This window comes from Somniosus microcephalus, chromosome 20 (genome assembly GCF_052327205.1).
Source record: "Somniosus microcephalus isolate GS21.2 chromosome 20, FLI_Smic_1.0, whole genome shotgun sequence".
NCBI classification, from domain to species: Eukaryota; Metazoa; Chordata; class Chondrichthyes; order Squaliformes; family Somniosidae; genus Somniosus; species Somniosus microcephalus.
The window spans coordinates 13,271,832-13,287,129 of record NC_141006.1 but is presented as its reverse complement, the minus strand read 5'-3'; the positions used below and the strand labels follow the sequence as shown (position 1 = coordinate 13,287,129).

At 53.4% G+C, this 15,298-nt stretch overlaps 1 protein-coding gene across 7 annotated transcripts in view; it reads left to right on the top strand.

Moving 5' to 3' along the window:
- col16a1 (collagen, type XVI, alpha 1) overlaps nucleotides 1-15,298 on the top strand; it is a 636,201-nt gene that overhangs the window by 414,755 nt on the left and 206,148 nt on the right. For all 7 annotated transcript variants that reach the window (XM_085962342.1, XM_085962338.1, XM_085962337.1 and 4 more), the window contains 4 exons: nucleotides 1,509-1,631; nucleotides 4,409-4,462; nucleotides 4,563-4,604; nucleotides 6,730-6,765. In XM_085962342.1, the coding sequence (XP_085818468.1) occupies nucleotides 1,509-1,631; nucleotides 4,409-4,462; nucleotides 4,563-4,604; nucleotides 6,730-6,765 (255 nt within the window). The remainder of the gene's footprint in view (nucleotides 1-1,508; nucleotides 1,632-4,408; nucleotides 4,463-4,562; nucleotides 4,605-6,729; nucleotides 6,766-15,298) is intronic.

The following is a 15,298-nucleotide window of genomic DNA, read 5'->3' as shown; positions in this document are numbered from 1 at the left end:
GTATGTCCAGTCTCGGCAGGTATGTCCAGTCTCGGCAGGTATATCCAGTCTCGGCAGGTATATCCAGTCTCGGCAGGTATATCTAGTCTCGGCAGGTATATCCAGTCTCGGCAGGTATATCCAGTCTCGGCAGGTATGTCCAGTCTCGGCAGGTATATCCAGTCTCGGCAGGTATATCCAGTCTCGGCAGGTATATCCAGTCTCGGCAGGTATATCCAGTCTCGGCAGGTATGTCCAGTCTCGGCAGGTATGTCCAGTCTCGGCAGGTATATCCAGTCTCGGCAGGTATATCCAGTCTCGGCAGGTATGTCCAGACTCAGCAGGTATATCTAGTCTCAGCAGGTATATCTAGTCTCAGAAGGTATATCCAGTCTCGGCAGGTATATCCAGTCTCGGCAGGTATATCCAGACTCAGCAGGTATATCCAGTCTCAGCAGGTATATCCAGTCTCGGCAGGTATATCTAGTCTCAGCAGGTATATCTAGTCTCGGCAGGTATATCCAGACTCAGCAGGTATATCCAGTCTCGGCAGGTATATCCAGTCTCGGCAGGTATATCCAGTCTTGGCAGGTATATCCAGTCTCGGCAGGTATATCCAGTCTCGGCAGGTATATCTAGTCTCGGCAGGTATGCTCCAGCTCTGCTGGTTTCGGTAAGGTAGACCTGGTATCACCAGACAAGCCGTGCTGGAACCGGATAAAGTGGGGCCCACCTGATCCCCCGATGGTAATTTCTTTAAGCAGTGTTCTGACACAGTTCTGAAGTGGATCCCTCAAGGATCTGTCCTCGGTCTCCACCTCTTCTTCATCTACATGCTGCTTCATTTTAGCCTTTAGTTTAATACCAACTCTTTGACACAATGGCCAAGTCAGCCCAAGTGTTCACCCACTTCCAGGTTAGCAATGGGCTGTGGAGAATTCCTGGACACTAATGTGAATCTACCTCTGCTCAGAGACTCTGTTGGGAAGGAGTCATTGATTACCTCTTTTGCTCTCGGGATGTGGGCCTTGCTGGCAAGTCTGGCATTTATTGCCCATCCCTAGTTGACCAGGAGGTGGTGGTGAGCTGCCTTCTCCTTGAACTGCTGCAGTCCGTGTGGTGAAGGTGCTCTCACGATGGTGTTGGGTGGAAAACCCCAGGATCTTGACCCTGGTCTGTCCACTTTGCCTCTGGGTGTTGAGGACTCCACACTCCTCACCGTACACTATTGTGTAGCCTGTCCTATCTCAGCATCTGCCCATCCGGCTTGAGCCCGTGGTTGGTATCACTTCCAATTACTGCCACCTTGCCTTTACATCGTGACTGAACTTCGACCCAAACTTGCTTCAGCTCTCTCCTCTTCACTGTTACAGTCACCCTCTCAATAACGCTGATCTAATTCACCCTCAATAATCCCACTGTCCCTCTGGTTTTAGTGAACTGCCAAACCCCCTCACTCGAGGGCCGTGACTCTGGCAGGTTTTGTTTGATTAACTCGCTCTGTACTGAGCTCTGGTTGTGTTGTGCAGGGGGATCAGTGTGAGATTTGTCCCACCATTCCAGAAGAATTCAAAGACGTGATCGGACTTCCAGGAAAACCAGGCCCTCGAGGGGACCCCGGACCCCCTGGGACAGGAGAACCTGGAAAACACGTGAGTCAAGTCACTAAAACCAGGCTCCCATGTGTACACCTACCAGACGGACTGTGTGTCTGCGTCTGTCTGCGTGTGTCTGCGTGCATGTGACAGCGTGTGCATGTGTGTGGACTGCGTGTGTGTGTGTGTCTGTGCGTGTGTGTCTGTCTGTGCGTGTGTGGACTGCATGTGTGTGTGTGTCTGTGCGTGTGTGTGTGTCTGTGCGTGTGTGTGTCTGTGCGTGTGTGTGTCTGTCTGTGCGTGTGTGTGTGTGTCTGTGCGTGTGCGTGTGTGTGTGTCTGTGCGTGTGCGTGTGTGTCTGCATGTGTGTGTGTTTGTGCGCGTGTCTGTGTCTGTGCGTGTGTGTGTCTGCGTGTGTGTGTGTCTGCGTGTGTGTGTGTCTGTGTGTGTGTCTGTGTCTGTGCGTGTGTGTGTGTGTCTGTGTGTGTGTGTGTCTGTGTGTCTGTGTCTGTGCGTGTGTGTGTGTGTCTGTGTGTGTGTGTGTCTGCGTGTGTGTGTCTGTGTGTGTGTCTGTGTGTGTGTCTGTGTCTGTCTGCGTGTGTGTGTGTCTGCGTGTGTGTGTCTGTGTGTGTGTCTGTGTGTGTGTCTGTGTCTGTCTGCGTGTGTGTGTCTGCGTGTGTGTGTGTCTGTGTGTGTGTCTGTGTGTGTGTCTGTGTCTGTCTGCGTGTGTCTGTGTCTGTCTGCGTGTGTGTGTGTGTGTCTGCGTGTGTGTGTGTCTGTGTGTGTGTCTGTGTCTGTGCGTGTGTGTGTGTGTCTGTGTGAGTGTGTGTCTGCGTGTGTGTGTGTCTGTGTGTGTGTCTGTGTGTGTGTGTGTCTGTGTGTGTGTGTCTGTGCGTGTGTGTGTCTGTCTGTGCGTGTGTGTGTGTGTCTGTGTGTGTGTGTGTCTGTGTGTGTGTGTGTCTGTGCGTGTGTGTGTCTGCGTGTGTGTGTGTCTGTGTGTGTGTCTGTGTCTGTGCGTGCGTGTGTGTGTCTGCGTGTGTGTGTGTCTGTGTGTGTGTCTGTGTCTGTGCGTGTGTGTGTGTGTCTGTGTGAGTGTGTGTCTGCGTGTGTGTGTGTCTGTGTGTGTGTCTGTGTGTGTGTGTGTCTGTGCGTGTGTGTGTCTGTGTGTGTGTCTGTGTGTGTGTGTGTCTGTGCGTGTGTGTGTCTGTGCGTGTGTGTGTCTGTGCGTGTGTGTGTCTGTGCGTGTGTGTGTCTGTCTGTGCGTGTGTGTCTGTGCGTGTGTGTGTCTGTGCGTGTGTGTGTCTGTCTGTGCGTGTGTGTGTGTGTCTGTGCGTGTGCGTGTGTGTGTGTCTGTGCGTGTGTGTGTGTGTCTGCATGTGTGTGTGTTTGTGCGCGTGTCTGTGTCTGTGCGTGTGTGTGTCTGCGTGTGTGTGTGTCTGTGTGTGTGTGTGTGTCTGTGCGTGTGTGTGTGTGTCTGTGTGTGTGTGTGTCTGCGTGTGTGTGTCTGTGTGTGTGTCTGTGTCTGTCTGCGTGTGTGTGTGTCTGCGTGTGTGTGTCTGTGTGTGTGTCTGTGTGTGTGTCTGTGTCTGTCTGCGTGTGTCTGTGTCTGTCTGCGTGTGTGTGTGTGTGTCTGCGTGTGTGTGTGTCTGTGTGTGTGTCTGTGTCTGTGCGTGCGTGTGTGTGTCTGCGTGTGTGTGTGTCTGTGTGTGTGTCTGTGTCTGTGCGTGTGTGTGTGTGTCTGTGTGAGTGTGTGTCTGCGTGTGTGTGTGTCTGTGTGTGTGTCTGTGTGTGTGTGTGTCTGTGTGTGTGTGTCTGCGTGTGTGTGTGTCTGTGCGTGTGTGTGTCTGTCTGGGCATGTGTGTGTCTGCGTGTGTGTGTGTCTGTGTGTGTGTGTGTCTGCGTGTGTCTGTGCATGTGTGTGTGTCTGCGTGTGTGTGTGTGTCTGCGTGTGCGTGTCTGGGCGTGTGTGTGTGTGTCTGCGTGTGTGTGTGTCTGCGTGTGTGTCTGCGTGTGTGTGTGTGTCTGTGTGTGTGTGTCTGTGCGTGTGTGTGTCTGCGTGTGTGTGTGTGTCTGCGTGTGTGTCTGCGTGTGTGTGTGTGTCTGTGTGTGTGTGTGTCTGTGTGTGTGTGTCTGTGCGTGTGTGTGTCTGCGTGTGTGTGTGTCTGTGCGAGTGTGTCTGTGCGTGTGTGTGTCTGCGTGTGTGTGTGTGTCTGCGTGTGTGTCTGCGTGTGTGTGTGTGTCTGTGTGTGTGTGTGTGTCTGTGTGTGTGTGTCTGTGCGTGTGTGTGTCTGCGTGTGTGTGTGTGTCTGCGTGTGTGTCTGCGTGTGTGTGTGTGTCTGTGTGTGTGTGTGTCTGTGTGTGTGTGTCTGTGCGTGTGTGTGTGTCTGTGTGTGTGTGTCTGTGCGTGTGTGTGTCTGCGTGTGTGTGTGCGTCTGCGTGTGTGTCTGCATGTGTGTGTGTGTCTGTGTGTGTGTGTGTGTCTGTGTGTGTGTGTCTGTGCGTGTGTGTGTCTGCGTGTGTGTGTGTCTGTGTGTGTGTGTGCACAAGGACATCAGGTACGGGTCCGACCAGGCTCATCTGCGATATCCACCAGCCTGCCGACAAGCACTGCCTGGTCTCACACCTGAAGATTGGAGCCTTGGCTGAGGTTTGGGAAGGGGAGGGACGGGGAGGGAAGGAAGGGGTGGTGGGAGGGGAGGAGGCTGCAGAAAATGTGGAACTCTACCCCAACAAGCCTTGGTGCTTTCAGGAGAAGAGAGGAGATGATTAAAAATAAACGTGTGTGCACTAAAAACTCAATGTTTTAATAACTTGCTAACTTTGGATTAATTTAGGGTCTCCCAGGACTGCAGGGATTGACGGGCACTCCGGGTATAAAGGGGGCGAAGGTGAGTGTGAGATCTCCACGTCCAGCTCGATGGTCCTTTCTGGTCGTTACAGGTTAATGTGATTCGTGTGTTAATGGATTAATCCCTTTATATCTAACAGGGAAAGACAGGACCCCCAGGGGCAGGACAGCCCGGTTTGCCGGTGAGTATCAACAACTTGCCTTTATATTGCGCCGTTAATGTAGTAAAACTTTCCAAGGCTCTTCACAGGAACATTTTCAAACTAAATTTGTCACCGAGAAACATAAGGAGATATTCGGGCTGGTGACCAAAAGCTTGGTCAAAGAGGTAGGTTTAAAGGAGGGACTTAAAGGAGGAGCGAGAGGTCGAGAGGCGGAGAGGTATAGCGAGGGAATTCCAGGGATTAGGGCCTCGGCAGCTGAAGGTACGGCCACCAATGGTGGGACGAAGAAATTCAGGGATGTGCAAGAGGCCAGAATTGGAGGAGCTCAGAGACCTCGGAGAGTTGTAGGGCTGGAGGAGGTTACAGAGATAGGGAGGGGCGAGGCCATGGAGGGATTTGAAAACAAGGATGAGAATTTTAAAATCAAGCCGTTGCCAGAAGCCAATGTAGGTCAGCGAGCACAGGGGTGATGGGTGAACGGGACTTGGTGCGAGTTAGGACACTGCCAGCAGAGTTTTGGATGAGCTCAAGAAGGCTGGAAGATGGGAGGCCGTTGAGGAGAGCATTGGAATCGTCAAGTCTCGAGGTAACAAAGGTACAGGCGAGGGTTTCAGCAGCAGATGAGCTGAGGCGGGGCAGTGACGGGCGATATTACAGAGGTGGAAGTAGGCGCTCTTGATGACGGAGAGGATATGTGGTCGGAAGCTCATCTCAGGGCCAAATCCGACACACAGGTTGTGAACGGTCTGGTTCAGCCTCAGACAGAGGCCAGGGAGAGGGATGGAGTCGGTGGCTAGGGAACGGAGTTTGTGGTGGGGACAGAAGACCATGCCTTCAGTCTTCCCAATATTTAGTTGGAGGAAATTTCTGCTCATCCAGGATTGGATGTCGGATGAGCAGTGTGACAGATCAGAGACAGTGGAGAGGTCGAGAAAGGTGGTGGTGAGGTAGAGCTGGGTATTGTCAGTGTACATGTGGAAACTGACGCTGTGTTTTCGGATGATGTCGCCAAGGGGCAGCATGTAGATGAGAAATAGGAGGGAGCCAAGGATAGATCCTTGGGGGACTCCAGAGGTAACGATGCGGGAGCAGGAAGAGAAGCCACTGCAGGTGATTCTCTGGCTATGACTGGATAGATGGGAATGGAACCAGGTGAGGGCAGTCCCACTCAGTGTGGACAACGGAGGAGAGGCGTTGGAGGAGGATGGTGTGGTCAACCGGGTCAAAGGCCGCAGACAGGTCGAGAAGGATGAGGAGGGATAGTTTACCACGGTCACAGTCACATAGGATGTCATTTGTGAGTTTGATTAGGGCTGTTTCAGTGCTGTGGCAGGGACAGACACTGATTGGAGCAGTTCCCTTAGCACCCAGACCCTTTCTCATTCCCCTTTCCTCCTGCCTGTTTGATGGTAACGTACTCCTTCGAGTCCGGTTTTATTTTATCTGTTGCTCTGTGATTCTCACGTGCTCCGTGTGCCAGGCTCTGTCCATTGCCCACACGGGTTGGTTAGATGTTTGACCAACTAGCCGTCAGCTGCTGAAGGTTTCTTTCTAATGCTTCTCTCCATCTCCATCCTCTTCCTCCTTTCCTGTTTTCCCATCTGGGTTGCTTCCGACACTGCGGGCCTGTCGATGCTCCTCACTCCAGTCACCCATTACAGACAGAGCAGGCAGAGGCTGCCAATTCCCATCAGAGCTGTCATTCCGACACCTTGTTTCAGTGTGAGGTTAGTGCGCTCGTTCGCACTCTGCTTATCCCTCACTCTGTGCCTTTCTGTCTCTCTGTGTCTCTCTCTCGCTCTGTCTCTCTCTCTCTCTGTCTCTCTGTGTCTCTCTCTCTCTCTGTCTCTCTCTCTCTCTGTCTCTCTCTCTCTGTCTCTCTCTCTCTGTCTCTCTCTGTTTCTCGCTCTGTGTCTCTCTCTCTGTGTCGCTCCCTGTCTCTATCTCTGTCGCTCTCTGTCTCTCTCTGCCGCCCTCTGTCGCTCTCTGTCTCTCTCTCTTTGTCTCTCTGTGTTTCTCTGTCTCTCTCACTCAGAGATCACACTTGGTCAGATTTTGCTAATTGTGTAACAGTGATAATCTCACTGGTTCAGTGCAAATGCGCCTTGTGAAAATATTTAGGTTTAACCTTGTTTATTTTTAGGGAAAGGATGGCACAATGGGAAAACCAGGAAAACCGGTGAGTAAATCCTTGGAAAGTTTCAATAATTGCGGGAATTAGATTACATTCTGATGCTTACGGACAAATGAGAATGAATGCTGACCCTTGGCTTTTGTGCTTTGGGGTTGAGCGACGGTGTCTCACCTGTGCCAGTGAAGCTCCAGTCTGTTGTCAACCAAGAAACCCAGAGCACCAGTGGGTGTTCATGGGCCTGTGTGTGGAGTGCCGAGTCTCCCAGTGCCAGTGTGTGTGTGGAGTGCCGAGTCTCCCAGTGCCAGTCACTGTGTGGAGTGCCGAGTCTCCCAGTGCCAGTCACTGTGTGGAGTGCCGAGTCTCCCAGTGCCAGTCACTGTGTAGAGTGCCGAGTCTCCCAGTGCCAGTCACTGTGTGGAGTGCCGAGTCTCCCAGTGCCAGTCACTGTGTGGAGTGCCGAGTCTCCCAGTGCCAGTGTGTGTGTGGAGTGCCGCGTCTCCCAGTGCCAGTCACTGTGTGGAGTGCCGAGTCTCCCAGTGCCAGTCACTGTGTGGAGTGCCGAGTCTCCCAGTGCCAGTCACTGTGTGGAGTGCCGAGTCTCCCAGTGCCAGTGTGTGTGTGGAGTGCCGAGTCTCCCAGTGCCAGTCACTGTGTGGAGTGCCGAGTCTCCCAGTGCCAGTCACTGTGTGGAGTGCCGAGTCTCCCAGTGCCAGTGTGTGTGTGGAGTGCCGAGTCTCCCAGTGCCAGTGTGTGTGTGGAGTGCCGAGTCTCCCAGTGCCAGTCACTGTGTGGAGTGCCGAGTCTCCCAGTGCCAGTCACTGTGTGGAGAGCCGAGTCTCCCAGTGCCAGTCACTGTGTGGAGTGCCGAGTCTCCCAGTGCCAGTCACTGTGTGGAGTGCCGAGTCTCCCAGTGCCAGTCACTGTGTGGAGTGCCGAGTCTCCCAGTGCCAGTCACTGTGTGGAGTGCCGAGTCTCCCAGTGCCAGTGTGTGTGGAGTGCCGAGTCTCCCAGTGCCAGTCACTGTGTGGAGTGCCGAGTCTCCCAGTGCCAGTCACTGTGTGGAGTGCCGAGTCTCCCAGTGCCAGTCACTGTGTGGAGTGCCGAGTCTCCCAGTGCCAGTCTGGGTAAGCAGCTTTCACCGGGCTGCAGACACAGTGCGCCCACTGCCGGACATGAGAACTGCTCGAAGGCTTGGAGACTGGTCGGCTTGTCTGAGGTAAATGTCGGTGGTTTCTGTGCTCTCGGGTACCTGGGTCACCGTGCCATTACCAGCTGTTCTACCAGAGCTGGCACAGTGCCAACTTCACACCAGCCCACCTCCCACCTGAAGGGTATGAGATTCATCTGCTCTGCTCCTTGACCCAGAATTACTCGGAACAGAAGGTAGCAGTGGAACTCGGAGCAGAGAGATTTTAATGTTCCCTGGTGCATGTCTGTCGCAAATCTGAACTGAGACTTCAATACCAGGTGGGAGACATGGAGAAACGTGGGAATTGCTGGACGGAGAAAGACCACGGTCCATCGAGTTCACCTTCTACCATCCTGGTAGTCACATGATACAATGATAATGGAGTTGTTGTCTAATCACAGCAATTAATCTCTATCAATGAGCCTACAACAGAGCTTTGGGAACCATCAGTCCACAGTCACCTGTTCCTCCCGAGCTCACTGCACTCACCACATGTCATGTCTCTAATTACTCATCGACTAGATCCCAAATGTGTCATTTTCTGAAAGAAATCTCTCTAATTTGAGTGTGAATGAATCAGCACTAACTGTTTCCACCGCCTTCCGAGGAAGCCTGGTCCGTAGATTGACCACTCGCTCACTGAAATATTGGCCGGAATTTTCTGGGGCCCGTGCGGGCGCAATCAGAGGCGGGTCGGGAGGGAAATTTGAAATAAGTTGGAGCGGGTCGTGAACCCGCCGCCATCCCGCCCCCACGCGCCTTTCCCTTGGATGCGTTTGCCGGTGCTACAGCGAACCAACCGGCAGAGGTGGGCGACCTAATTCAAGTCATTACCATCTTGTCAGACCGTTAAGCTCCTTTTATAGCCTAACTTTCAAATTTCCCTGGCTGCCCACGGAATTCACGCAGCCCGGGAACCACGTCTGTCAACCTGAGGCGGGACTTGAGTGGCTGATTCGTTGACAGCATGAAATGTACTATAAAAGCTCCCACCTCGCAGCTGATCACTTTCCTCAGGCAGAAGCTGTTGCTCACTGCATTTCCAGCACATTTAGGCCTAGAAATTCGGTGGAGGCCCAAACGGGGCGCCAAGCTCGCCTGGGCGCCGGAATTACCGCTGCGATCGGAGCAGTTGCGACCGCCGGAAATTCAGCTTGAGCGCCCCAAGAGGGACGCGGGGTGCTGCTCGAGGCGCCCCGCGTCCCTCTTGGGGCGCTGAAACTGAATATCGCAGCGCCACATGCTGCGGCACGGCGCGCTGCGGTACTGCAGGCCTTCCTCCCCTTCTTAAGGGGGAGGGGCCTGCACCAGCACGATGACACAGCCGGCACTGCCCGGTGGGGGGGGATCAGGAGGCCGGGGACAGAGGTGCTGGCAGGCGGCCACCGAAAAATGGCCGCCCCGCACCTCCACCTTAATTAGCGCCACTACCGCCACAGGTAGGCCCCGTGAACCGGGCGCGATTTGCGATCGGCGTTACAGAGGCGGGCGCTGCCAAATATCGCGATCGGGGCGGTAGCGAGGTGCTGCGCACAACGATGACATCATCAGTGGCGGCGCAGCGCCACAGGCTAACGCCGCCATTAGCGCCCCGCTAAATATCGCGGGAGGCGCGGCCAGTGGCACTAAAGCCACTGAGTGCCCTCTTTAGGTGCATATGGTGGCGCAGCCCACCGAATTTCTAGGCCTTAGTGTTTGCAGCAAAGTGGTCATCCAGTCTCACCTCATTGGTAGAACCTATCACACCATTCACAGATTGCTTCTCTCATCTCTACTTGACCTGCCCTCTATTCCATCAGCATGGGTGCCATTTATACTGTCTCACCTTGTTCCTCAGAATCGGATCACCGATGAGCCCCAGCACCAGGCACACCAGCAGCACCAATAACAACACCACCAACCTTCTCCTCAACCACCTGATGCTGCACAGGACAGAGGGCATCAGCGCAGGGCTTCACCACTACGGAGGCGATACCCCCAACACAGGGTATACAGGCAGAGGATGAGCTTCCTCAACATGACGGAGCAGCAGTGCCAAAGGAGGCTCAGGCTATCGCGCCAGGTCATCGCAGATATTTGCACATTGCTGGAGGAAGACCTGCAGCCCAGAGGAGCGGGTGGACATGCCTTACCCATGGCTGTCAAAGTCACCAGTGCCCTCAACTTCTTCGCCTCAGGCTCCTTTAAGCAATCTGCAGCAGACATTTGCGGCTTCTCGCAGTCGGCCGCCTACAGATACATCACCCAGGTCACCGATGCCATGTTTGACAAGTCAGCCAATTATATAACTTTGCCACTGATGAAGCCAGTGTTACTGAGCGGGAGCTGGGCTTTGCCACTCTGGCTGGCTCCCCACAGGTGCAGGGTGTCATCGACTGCACACATGTGGCCATCAGGGCATCCCATCATCACCCAGGAGTCTTTGTCAACCACAAGGGCTTCCACCCCCTCAATGTGCAGCTCGTCTACAACCATAGGAAGATCATCATGCATGTGTGCACCAGATTCCCTGGCAGCTGCCATGACTCTTTCATCCTTTGCTAGTCCAGCCTCCCTCAGCTCTTTGCTCCTCCCAACACACTTTCCAGCTGGCTGGCTGGAGACAAGGGAAATTCACTGAAGACGTGGCTCATGACACCCTTGAGGAGGCCAAGTACTGAGTCCGAGGAGAGATATAATGAAAGCCACATTTCCACCAGATGTGTCATGGAGCAGACAATAGGCTTGCTCAAAATGCGCTTCAGATGTCTTGACCGATCTGGAGGAGCCCTTCAGTGTGCACCAGCCAGGGTCTCCAGAATCGTTGTGGTCTGCTGCGCCCTGCACAACATAACGCAGCAGCGAGGATTAGCGCTGCATGAGGAGCAAGGCACTTAGCGCACAGCCTCTTCAGAGGAGGAGGTGGAGCAGGAAGAGCATTAGCTGGAAGACAAGGAGGAGGAGGAGCAGGAGGAGGAGGAGCAGGCGGAACCTGTGGTCCAGATCCCACCAGCAACAGTGCACATGGCTGCCTGGGAGGCCAGGGATGGGCTCATCATGGCCAGATTTACTTATGCCTGCCACATGCTGCGCCAGGTTGGCACCACCCCACAGCAACACCAGATAAGATCCCTACAATGACCAAGCCATTCCCTTCACACTAACCATCATTGCTGGAGGTAACGTTATGCCTCACCATTCACTCCAACTCACTAAGCCACTTCCAAAGGTGTGCACAAATTTCTCCAAGACCGGAAAGTGGTGAAAATAAAGATTTTAATGGGTGACAGCACATTAACGGAAACTTTACATTAGCATTGAATAAAAAATCCAAGTGGCTACTGTTGTGAATCTACTTGTGTGTCATCTTTCTCTTACGTGTGCTTCTCCGAGGTGCTACTCCTGTGGCTCCAGCAGAGGTAGAGGCAGCCTGCTCACTTCCCTGCTGCGACTGCTTAGACACTCATGGTGGACGTCCTCTGGGTATTGGAGCCTGTGATGTCCCCGCCAAAGTCTGCTCCTCCTGTGCAGGGGAAGACTCGGCCATCGTGATCCAAGAAGGCATCTGGGGCTCTGACTGAGGGGTTGGCAATGGGGGAGAAGTGTGAGCGCTTTGAGAGGACCCCCCACTTCCATGTCCCCTCTCACCGTCATCCCTCTCATGGGCCACCCGCACTTCCCTGCTAGCAAGGAGCTGGAAAGCAGCTTGTTGCAGATCAGTGGGGCCATGAGGACCCACGTCAATGCTGATGTCCCTCCTAGAGAGGAGGTCTATGAGCCTCTGCCCTGCTCACCATAGAGACCATGTGCTCCTTTGAGTGGCGCATTAGCTGCTCCATGCAGGTGGCCAGCCTTTCCATGGAAGAGTCTACAGTCACCATCGCCTGTGGCACGGTAGTGCTCATGATGGCGATGGACCAGTCAGTGCCCCCTGCACTTCTTCCTGCATATCCAGGATCGCCCTCTTTCTGGATGGCCCCCGAGGCTCAGTGTCTACATGCAGCTGAGCAGAGTTGGGAGCATCCTGTGCTCTCCAGCGAGGAGTCTCCATTGCTGCCCCTGTCTCCACCATCTGCTCTTGCTCACTTGTGAGTTGTCAGACACCAGGTGACAACACTACTCTATCTCACGTGGGTCCCACCGAGGTGTGCGTATCTGCGCTGGTGCTGGGTGCGCTTATGTCTGGTGACGCTGCATCCTCAGAGGCTGGAGGCTCCTCTGAGGAGTCATCTTCCTCTTCCTCCTGGACATTGTGGGGGGCTCTTGATGGACCTGTGGGAGAGTAAAGAGATGAGTTAGATGTGCCATATGAAGAATGGGTACAGATACCATTATGTACATGATGAGCATTCACTGGCTGATGACGTCAGTCCCTATATGAGTGACTGCTGTATGCCATGTGGCTGTATGAGATGTAATTCTGTCACCAGGCTGCTGAGATCTCCCCCTCTCTCCGTCTCCCACCTCCAGCTGCTCGGTGACTCCAGATACTTCTAATGCAGCCTCCTCTGCTGTTGTAAGGGTGGCCAATGATGGAGGCCCACCGCCGGTTCGCTCCCTCTCCCTCTTATTGTGGGCTCTCTTTTCCTGCAAGTTGGGAAAGAAGAGGTTGAGTGAGTGTGATGGACTGAGTGTACGGAATGGATGGGTTACATCTGTAGAGGGTGACTATGAGGGAGTGGGGTGTTAACACCAAGTGGGCTCATCGTGTGTTGTTAGTTGGTATGATTGCATTAGGATGAGGGTGAGTGTAAGGGGTGGCTCGTCAGATGGGGATGTGATAATGTAGATGGAGAGAGAGGGATGGGTGGACGTGCAAGCTATGTTGGTGTGAGTAAGGATGTGCAGGAGCAGGGTTGGGAAGGCAGAGTGATGGGGATGTGATGAGAGGCGCAGCAGGATGAAGTTGAGTGTGGCTTTTCACTCACCTTTCCTGATCTCCTGGGATCATTGAAACGTTTGCGGCACTGCACCCAGGTCCCCCTGACCACATCCCTGCTGCTCACCTCCTCTGCTATTTAGAGCCAGGCTCCTTTTGTCTTCTGGGGAGGCCTCTTCTGCCCATTAGAAGGGACGAGGACCTCCCTGCGTGCTCTGGCTCCCTCCACAAGCACATGGAGGGAATGAGCGGAGAACCTGGGTGCAGCCCTCTGCCTCAGTGGACTCATGTTTGTCACTCTTTGCAGCAGTCCCATTGTGCAGTGTGCTGCCTGCACTGTCCTAGATTACCCTCACATGCAACGTGGAGAGACTGGAGAAGCTGGGATTGTTGTCCTTAGAGCAGAGAAGGTTAAGAGGAGATTTAATCGAGGTGTTCAAAATTATAAAGTGTTTTGATAAATTATATGAGGAGAAACTGCTTTACTCTGTATCTAACCCGTGCTGTACCTGCCCTGGGAGTGTTTGATGGGACAGTGTAGAGGGAGCTTTACTCTGTATCTAACCCGTACTGTACCTGCCCTGGGAGTGTTTGATGGGACAGTGTAGAGGGAGCTTTACTCTGTATCGAACCCGTGCTATACCTGCCCTGGGAGTGTTTGATGGGACAGTGTAGAGGGAGCTTTACTCTGTATCTAACCCGTGCTGCACCTGCCCTGGGAGTGTTTGATGGGACAGTGTAGAGGGAGCTTTACTCTGCATCTAACCCGTGCTGTACCTGCCCTGGGAGTGTTTGATGGGACAGTGCAGAGGGAGCTTTACTATGCATCTAACCAATGCTGTACCTGCCCTGGGAGTGTTTGATGGGACAGTGCAGAGGGAGCTTTACTCTGTATCTAACCCGTGCTGTACCTGCCCTGGGAGTGTATGATGGGACAGTGTAGAGGAAGCTTTACTCTGTATCTAACCTGTGCTGTACCTGCCCTGGGAGTGTTTGATGGGACAGTGTAGAGGGAGCTTTCCTCTGTATCTAACCTGTGCTGCACCTGTCCTGAGAGTGTTTGATGGGACAGTGTAGAGGGAGCTTTACTCTGTATCTAACCCATGCTTTAACTGCCAAGGGAGTGTTTGATGGGACAGTGTAGAGGTAGCTTTACTCTATATCTAACCCGTGCTTTACCTGCCCAGGGAGTGTTTGATGGGACAGTGCAGAGGGAGCTTTACTCTGTATCTAACCTGTGCTGTACCTTCCCTGCGAGTGTTTGATGGGACAGCGTAGAGGGAGCTTTGCTCTGTATCTAACCCATGCTGTACCTGCCCTGGGAGTTTTTGATGGGACAATGCAGAGGAAGCTTTACTCTGTATCTAACCCGTGCTGTACCTGCCCTGGGAGTGGTCGATGGGACAGTGTAGAGGGAGCTTTACTCTGTATCTAACCCATGCTGTACCTGCCCTGGGAGTGTTGGACGGGACAGTGTAGAGGGAGCATTACTCTGTGTCGAACCCATGCTGTACCTGCCCTAGGAGTGTTTGATAGGACAGTGTAGAGGGAGCTTTACTCTGTATCTAACCCGTACTGTACCTGCCCTGGGAGTGTTTGATGGGACAATGTAGAGGGAGCTTTACTCTGTATCTAACCCGTGCTGTACCTGCCCTGGGAGTGTTTGATGGGACAGTGCAGAGGGAGCTTTACTATGCATCTAACCCATGCTGTACCTGCCCTGGGAGTGCTTGGTGGGACAGTGCAGAGGGAGCTTTACTCTGTATCTAACCCGTGCTGTACCTGCCCTGGGAGTGTTTGATGGGACAGTGTAGAGGGAGCTTTACTCTGTATCTAACCTGTGCTGTACCTGCCCTGGGAGTGTTTGATGGGACAGTGTAGAGGGAGCTTTACTCTGTATCTAACCTGTGCTGCACCTGTCCTGAGAGTGTTTGATGGGACAGTGTAGAGGGACCTTTACTCTGTATCTAACCCATGCTTTAACTGCCAAGGGAGTGTTTGATGGGACAGTGTAGAGGTAGCTTTACTCTATATCTAACCCGTGCTGTACCTGCCCAGGGAGTGTTTGATGGGACAGTGCAGAGGGAGCTTTACTCTGTATCTAACCTGTGCTGTACCTTCCCTGCGAGTGTTTGATGGGACAGTTTAGAGGGAGCTTTGCTCTGTATCTAACCCATGCTGTACCTGCCCTGGGAGTTTTTGATGGGACAATGTAGAGGAAGCTTTACTCTGTATCTAACCCGTGCTGTACCTGCCCTGGGAGTGTTTGATGGGACAGTGTAGAGGGAGCTTTACTCTGTATCTAACCCGTGCTGGACCTGCCCTGTGAATGTTTGATGGGACAGTGTAGAGGGAGCTTTACTCTGTATCGAACCCATGCTGTACCTGCCCTGGGAGTGTTTGATGGGACAGTGTAGAGGGAGCTTTACACTGTATCTAACCCGTAATGTACCTGCCCTGGGAGTGTTTGATGGGACAGTGTAGAGGGAGCATTAGTCTGTATCTAATCCATGCTGTACCTGCCCTGGGAG